The 8,378-nt window shown below is 36.7% G+C and overlaps 1 protein-coding gene across 2 annotated transcripts in view; it reads left to right on the top strand.

The window, feature by feature from the left end:
- LOC148424125 (fer-1-like protein 6) overlaps nucleotides 1–8,378 on the top strand; it is a 32,339-nt gene that overhangs the window by 1,581 nt on the left and 22,380 nt on the right. For both annotated transcript variants that reach the window (XM_088415674.1, XM_088415673.1), the window contains exons 2-12: nucleotides 240–325; nucleotides 4,534–4,645; nucleotides 5,142–5,196; nucleotides 5,393–5,524; nucleotides 5,638–5,700; nucleotides 5,787–5,865; nucleotides 6,182–6,338; nucleotides 6,471–6,657; nucleotides 7,596–7,697; nucleotides 8,084–8,174; nucleotides 8,247–8,361. In XM_088415674.1, the coding sequence (XP_088271800.1) occupies nucleotides 240–325; nucleotides 4,534–4,645; nucleotides 5,142–5,196; nucleotides 5,393–5,524; nucleotides 5,638–5,700; nucleotides 5,787–5,865; nucleotides 6,182–6,338; nucleotides 6,471–6,657; nucleotides 7,596–7,697; nucleotides 8,084–8,174; nucleotides 8,247–8,361 (1,179 nt within the window). The remainder of the gene's footprint in view (nucleotides 1–239; nucleotides 326–4,533; nucleotides 4,646–5,141; nucleotides 5,197–5,392; nucleotides 5,525–5,637; nucleotides 5,701–5,786; nucleotides 5,866–6,181; nucleotides 6,339–6,470; nucleotides 6,658–7,595; nucleotides 7,698–8,083; nucleotides 8,175–8,246; nucleotides 8,362–8,378) is intronic.

Genomic DNA, 8,378 nt, shown 5'->3' with positions numbered 1-8,378 from the left:
CACCCAAACAAGTTATCCTAGCAATTGCCTTCATATTTGCTATTAATTCAAGCCCTGTAGCCAGTTTCATTGGGATGAACTGAGTGAGCTTTACAGTAAAAACATGCTCATTTAGAACTGACACATTTATTCAGGTATGTTTGAGCATGATATGATTGCATTGTGACGTAGCATTCCCGATAGAGCGTTTAGATGGTGAAGGTGTACTGACATAGTTTTGTTATTTCTGCTGTGAGCAGAAAGGCGAAGCTAATGTTCGGTCTGAAAGGAAAAAAGAAGAAAAAGGTCCACTCTGACTTGGTCCTGGCAAACAAGGCGGCTCTGGGTAAGTCCTCAGACACATTCAATGCAAATAAAACTGTATTTACAATCACACAATCGCTGTGTGTGTGTGTGCGTGTGTGTGCGCGCACGCGCTTGCGCATGCATGCAAACGCACCCATCTGCATGCACAAGTGAGCAAAAGACTAACCTTTGTCAAACAGACACATGATCATCCTCATCACAGATGACTTGTTTATTTCAAGCAACATATAAATTCCCAAGTACATACAATAATGCATTGCGTTACAACAGTGTTTATCTTTTTTTTTTCTATCTTTCTATGAGTTGTGAATATCAAGGAAACTGGCTATATTTTGCTGAGTTTTGAGTCGAAGTTCTTCATCATTTTCATTTTCTGGCACAGTAGAGCGATCCCAAGCCTTTTTACACCACAGACCAGTTTCACATAAACACATATTTAGAAGGCCCCAATTCAATTCACTTCATTCACACTTTTTATACTGATAAGGATGCCAATGCAGTTCCAATTTTACTGACATACAAAAGACTGTCAGAAGAACCAGTGCTGCAAATAGTAGAAATTTCCTCCTCTAACTTGGTGCATTAGTAAAAACACGAGTAGTCGCGATGAGGATTAAAACCAATTAATTTACGTTAGAGGTGTCCTGATCTGATATTGATATTGGATATCAAAAACAAAACCAAGTCCATATCCAAAATCTCTTTCTTTATTTTCTTTTATACAGATTTTATTCAAGGTCAGTACATTCTCCTGTTTGAGGTTGAATTCATGTCAAGACATCTTAAACATGAATCGTGTATTTTATTGAACATGACCTGGTCAAAACAACAACAAAATTATCAATTCCAAGGCAGGCTGTCCAAAGCTAATGACATAATGTGCCTTACAGGAATAGATTCATGAGGAAATCAAAAATGAATTATAAGCCTTCACAGCATAATATGACAAACAAACAGAATATATGAGCCTAAAAGTGTAATTGAGATCTTGATGGCAAAAGTGGGCAATATTGTAAGTTTGATAAATAGCTAGTGTTCCAATTCTTGTGTCGCATTCTCTATTTGCCGCAACAATTCATCCAAAAATTAAAATGTCTTGTTAGTTTTAAAGCAGTGCATCTAAATTATATTTTGCATTGTCCCCCCCCCAGGAAAGAGAAAACATTTATGCCCCCATTTGCTATGCTGATCATAAATATTATTATCTATAAAAATGGTATATGTATACCTAAAACTGTATCCTTTATAACATTGACATAAGGAAAAAGCAATATAAAAAATATGTTGAACAATTGTTAGCTACTTTATTACAGCAATTCAGGTTAAAGGTTGGTCTAAGCAGAAAAAAAAAAAACAAGTGCATCAAAGTGCAAGAAAAAAAAGATGCCAATTCTTTTCTATTACAATTACACTTCACATGGTAAAAACAAATCCTTTTCCCAGGGGGGCCCACCCCACTATTTCAGAAGAACTGCTATTAAAGGAAGGTGCCATTTTGGGAACGGATGTGGCAGCAAGTGGTTGACAAGGTCGTCCCTTGCCCCATCATGCCAGTTCATTGTTTTTGTTGCCAAAATGGAATAAAGTAAGTACTGCCCACCTATGGACCTCTGTCAAATGAAAATTTTGAACCCAGAAAAAAAAACATATGCATAAAATTTTCTACACTATTTTACATGAACTATCGATCCCTTGCAACAGAACTTCCAGTACCCGGAAGCCCGCTGTAGTGCAAACACAGGAAGTTACCGCTCTACAATAATGTAGTTAAGTACAGTATAGTACTGTACTGTACTGTATTGGTGTTATTTTATAAACAGTATCTGGACCATGTTTATACTTTTTCCAGTGTTGTGTTCATATGCCATACATGTTCTGAATACTGCAGTTTTTGTTCAATACACATTTTATTTATTTATTTAATTGTTTGCGTTGTTACACATTTACTGTATTTTGTTAATGTAGTTGTACATTCGCGGAGGACATGTACGGTCGTTTCCCACACAAGGTATTCCCGTTATAAGGAAAAATTGGAAAACGCAAAGATGATTCCTCACTGGAGAATACTTACTGTATTCTGTTGAAAGTCGAGGAGAAATGGGCCAATGTGGATATTCAATTGAGCCAGAAAAGTCCTCCGATTCTGTTATGGAAATACCAAGACTGATTTGTCCGACAAAGAAAATGCTGCATTGCATTCGAAAGATGGGGAAGGGCCGAGATGGAGGCTGCTGCTTTAATCAGATGCCACTGACTGAAAAAGAGCTTTTGCTGCAATCAGTACACTCTTGCAGTGGTTAAAATCCCAGAAAATCGGCTTCATTCAGGCAGATTTACTCACATATGACGCTCATAAACATCAGTGGCTTGATCGACAAGTGTGTGCATGCCGCTCCCGATCAGCTGTCTAACTGGTAAGTTTCTCGACAGCACAGGAGACTGTTCTTACTTGTTAAAATATAACCCAGACCTGAGATTTTGATGTGCAAAGCTTGATATTGCAGCCAGACCTGTGTGAAGAATTAGTTATTTCTTACGTATATATTACTTATCACAATAGATAATAATATATACCCCTTTATACTTCATATACAAAATAGAGTAAAGTATCTAGAACCGTGATTCATTTTAACTACCGTAATTCCCCAAATACAAGATTATATATGATATTTTTTATATGAGGCACTCTTTTATTTTGCGGCCAAATTCTGGTATTTTTTATGTTACTGTGTGTAAGACGCAACTTTGGCAACAATGTAAAAACTATTGCAAAACAGAATAAATCTCATCTTTCTCAACTTTTCATATCCGTTAATTATATGTTTGTTGCAGCCTTGTGCTTAAAGTTCTGTGTATCAGATTTCCCACATTGTGAGCGGTATGTTGAACGCAGCACCAGCGCTCAAGCGGTTGATTTCCTTTTCCTCGCAAAGCGGCCTGAGATCAATTTACCATAAATACCCCAAGTTTCACAGCATCCGCGTTTTATCAAGTTTACAAATATTTTGTATATGCCAAAAGACCGCAATAAATAAACGAGTCAAATGGAATACTTGCGCGGATGACACCAAGGAAAAGGATTTGTTTTTGCGATATGGAGTGTCCTGTAATTGTGAGAAAACAAGTATTGGCATCTTTTTTTCCAGGTACTTTGAAGCACTTGAGTTTTTTCTGCTTAGAATAGGGGTGTCAAAGTTATTTTAGCTTTCGGGCCTTATGGAGGAAAATTTATTTCCAAATGGGCTGGACCAATAAAATCATGGTATATATTTATATAACGTTTTATATAACTTTAAAATAACAATCTCTTATTTATTAGTATTTTGTTTTACTGTCCAAAATAGTAAAAGCACAGTGTCACTATTAATCATAAAACTTTAGCATTATTACTAATCATAAACATTAATAATAATAAGACATTTCACGTTTTTCATTTCTCAAAGAATTCAGCTCATTTTTATACTCTACAAAATCATCTCGCAGACCGGATTAAACCCACAACCAAGGCTTAGACAAACTTTTAACCTGTATGAATGCTGTAAAAAAAACTAGTTAACAGTTGAAAGTTTTTTTTTTCCTTTTTTGTACGTTTTTCGCTTTTTGCTTGTATCAATGTTAAAAATGATACAATTTTGGGGATACTTGTACAATTTTCATAGTTAATAATATTAGGGTTTGCGTGGAAAGAGGGGGGGGGGGGGTGTGAAATGTTTTCTTTTTCCAAGGGGGGGCTTTCCAAAATATAAATGAGAAGCACTGCGTTACGTTAATTATTGTAAGCAAGAGTACGGCCGATAACCAAATGAAGTCCCTTGTTTTGGGGGAATTGCGGTACATTTTTTTTACAAGATGAAATTTAAAGAGGGAAAAAAATCATACTACACGTTAGCAATGTTGTCTACCGTTTAACAAGCTGAGTCCTTGCTCAAAATGAGGGCCCATTTGACAAAAGAGAAAGGGTCATTGATCCCTTTTTCTCTTTTCTCCCCTCTTGTGAAACTGTTTTGCTGGCAAAAGTATAATAAAAGCAAATCTGTTTTTGTGTGTATGTACTGTATGTGCATGTCTACGGCACCTCTTAAGTGACATGGGGAAAATGTGAAATAGAAGGTTTCTTTTCCAAATAAAAAACGTTATCATCTGTATGGAAATGTTTCTCATTCAACCAAGAAAGTTTCTCATTCTTACATCCCTTTTTCTTTCATTGTTTTCATTTTATTTCAATAGAGAGTGAGGGAGAGGGCAGTTCAGAAGCATCTCAGTTGCTGGAGGAAAAAAAAGATGAGGGTCAACATGGATTATCGGATATCCGAACCAGAATCACACCCAACATCAAAAGGTTGTTTTTACCTGTCATGTGTGTTTCATAATATCACACTTACACCGTTTAGGGATTCTAAATTCTGAGCACTATGTTTATGTAGGGTTGTGGTTTATATTGATCATTGATTTAGTTGTGGCAATTAGACATGCATGTTCAAAAACTCAAAAACATTTTTAAAGAAGCAATAATGAACTCCTTACATGCCTTATTAAATCAGCAGGAAGAATGAGGTGGTCATTTGACTTGACACTTCTACTGTGGTGTATTAATGAAAATGAATATTTACTCATAATGAAAAATACTCATTATGAAACTTTTAACAATACAAATACACAAAATAAACACTGAAAGGTTGAACAACATCAGATCATTTTATTACTTTTTCACTACACCATTAAATATTTAGATTCATGTCATTTTTTTCAATAACGCATGTATTTTTTGTCGTGTTTTTTACTTGTTCAAAATTCCATTCCTGTCCTTGCGCTTCCAATGCACTGGCTTTGCTCAGGTCCAAACTCAACACGCGCATTCAGGACAATGAAGATAAACCACAGAGTTTCCAGGTAATTTTACGTATACTGTATATAGATGTGTGTGTAAGTGTGCATGTATGTGTGTGTCTGTGCATGTGTACATATACATACTAGTTCACACGATTAGAGAATCCCTAATTTTGACATAAAATAATGTGGTTGAACTTATGTGCATTTCCGTACATTCAGATTGTGGTTGAACTTATGTGCATTTCCGTACGTTCAGATTGCCATTAACATCACGGAGGCCAAGCAGCTGGTCGGTGAAAACATCGACCCCAGTGTTGTGATTGAAATTGGCGATGAGAAAAAGCAGACGACAGTCAAAGAGGCAACCAACGCGCCCTTTTACAATGAGGTAAGACGACAAACAAAGTTCCATGAAAAACCAACGGTGCATAAATAGTACAATATGTCTTCCGGTCAAGTGTGACTCGTCTAATTGAGTCATCCTTCCTTTCCTCCTTCCAGTATTTTGTGTTTGACTTCTTTGCCTACAAAGAGATCTTCTTTGACAAAGTCATCAAGTTAACAGTGAGTTAGCATCAGACAAAAATATAATTGATCCTTTTGACAAACGCTTTTACGCCTCATTGTTGTTTTCGCTTCCGATCTGCAAGGTGATGCACTCCAAAATGCTGAGGAGCTTCTGCATCGGCTCCTTTAAGTTGGATGTATGGACAGTCTACAAACAACCAGGTGGACATTTTGGCAAGGTTTCATGTTCATGTTCATGTTCGTATTTGTGTGAGAAGACATTCTCGCTTATGAACTTAAATTAGAACCATGTGAGGACACGGCTACAACAACAACAACAACAAAAACGTCAAATTTCCAAATATCTGTCCGGATAATCCGCCTGGCCGATAATCGGTCGATCAAACCGTGCAAATGTATCAAGGTGTATTCCACATCTGAGAAATGAAAGATCGAGGTGTGGTTACTTTGATCCACATAATGTAAGAAATAATGACTGTGTGCTTTTCTTAACATACTTTTTATTTTTCTATTTGAGGTCATCAATTCCTCAACAAGTGGGCAATGTTGGTGATCCCTGGTGATATTAGTACAGGGTGCAAAGGTTACGTCAAATGTGACATCAGTGTCTCGGCAAAAGGTGACGCCATGCAGCCCGGGTCGAAAGCCACTGATGCTGAGGAGCAAATAGAAAAGTGTGTGAACGAGCTATATTGCTCGTCTTGTTTTGTCTTTTACCCGCTGATTAAAAAGTATCACTCATCCTCATCAGATGACACTCACATGACACGTTACTTTTTACGACATCTTTGATATACTTTACCCAGAAACCTCTTGATACCTGAAGGATTCCCGTCAGAACGTCCCTGGGCTCGTTTTTCTGTGAGGGTGTATCGAGCGGAAGGCCTTCCCCGCAACAACTCCAGCATCATGGCCAACGTCACCAAAGCTTTCATAGGAGACAATACAGCGCTCATTGACCCTTTTGTGGTTGTTAGCTTCTTCAAACAAATGGTAGGTACAATGTCAATTGTGTGCCGATCTAGGCTGTTTTACTAAACAAAAACTGTCAAAAGAATTCAAATTTAATATAGGAAAAAAATCATTAATGAAAAAAAAAGTGAATTAAAAAATAAAAAAAATACTTTTGTGTCTCCAAAAATAAAAGTGTATTAAAATCAATGATGTGATGCATTATTGGCCTGATAAAGGCCCCACTACATTTATCTGAATTATTCCACTTTGAAACATTTTGGAGGAAAAATACATACTTTGTGTTTGTTCCTTGAAAAAAAACATTGTTTTTCTGATCATAACATCATATAACATAAAAAAAACAACAAAAAAACAATACCACTTTCTAGCCATGGTTGAATCCGTCAGTATTGATGAAAATAAAATTTGATGAATGGAAAAACACCTAATCCATTTAATATTTAAACAATTGTATAATGGGTACCATTTATCATCACCAAGGGTTATAGTGTTTTTGAAAACTATGCCATTGCTCCAAAAATAAAAATTCTGTAAAATCAATTATGTTATCAATTAATGACTTACCAAAGACTTTAATGTAATCATCTCAATTATTTCACTTAGATATATATTTTTTTTTAGGGTAGAAATATTACATATTTTGTTTTTATGGCTCGAGCCAACATAAAAACATAAAAACTACTTTTTTCTTTACTTAGAGTTAGACTGGAGCTTACTGAATAGATCTGATGTGATGAGTATAAAAAATAGATGTTGTATTATTTGTTTCACCACTAACAGGGACCATTTATGGTCCCTAAGTGTTCAAACGTTCATCAAATGTTAAGATACCACAAGGAATTACACTAGTGCAGATATTTACTCAATTGATACTATCATTACTCAAATAGATACCATGTCTCGAGCACTTATTCAAAACAAATGATGAAACCCACCACCTTCTTCTCACCTTTTAGGGTCGCACTTCGACACAGAAGTCCAACGCTGATCCAGTGTGGAATGAACAGATTGTCTTCACAGAGATGTTTCCTCCTCTGTGCCAGAGAATGAAGATCCAGGTCTAAAGTTTATGTCTTGCAGTGCTTATGTTGGGGAATTTGTACATAGAGAACAGTGGATGCTCCATTTTGAGGTTGAACAACATGGATCCACTATTGATTAACAACTGAGCAACTCCACTTGACAGTTTACCTCTTGAACAACTCTGTTGTTGGGTTCTGCTAATGGGTTTGATGGTTGAGCAAATCGTTTCCCTGATTTAGCAACTCTGTTTCTCTGTTTAGCTAAGCTTGCTTCAGTGGTTTAGCATTCTGATTTTACAGATGATTGACAGACTCCAAGAGTCATGCCTTCTAACTTTTGCGCAACTCAAGAACTGACCAAACGTAAAACGCCCAAGCATCTTTTGTACATGTTTTCTTATCCCAAACCTATATGCTGATAGGTTTGGGATGAAGGAAGTGTGAGTGACGTTGCCATAGGAACCCACTACTTTGACCTGAGGCGCATTTCCAATGAGCAAGATGGCGACAGAGGTAAGGCAGTGGATGCTGAGGGATGTAGGAACTCTTTGTTAAAAGATAACCCTGCTCTTGATATTTCTACAGGCTTTTTACCAACTTTTGGTCCTGCCTGGATAAACTTGTATGGCTCTGTCAGAAACTCCCTGGGTGATGACACTGCCGAACTTAATGAGGGCATTGGCGAGGGCGTCTCTTTTCGGTTCGTTGAGAATATTG

The sequence above is a fragment of the Hippichthys cyanospilos genome, chromosome 5 (genome assembly GCF_059441005.1).
Source record: "Hippichthys cyanospilos isolate Australia breed blue-spotted pipefish chromosome 5, RoL_Hcya_1.0, whole genome shotgun sequence".
NCBI lineage: Eukaryota > Metazoa > Chordata > Actinopteri > Syngnathiformes > Syngnathidae > Hippichthys > Hippichthys cyanospilos.
The sequence above is the reverse complement of the archived record's forward strand: the minus strand, read 5'-3'. Positions and strand labels throughout refer to the sequence as shown.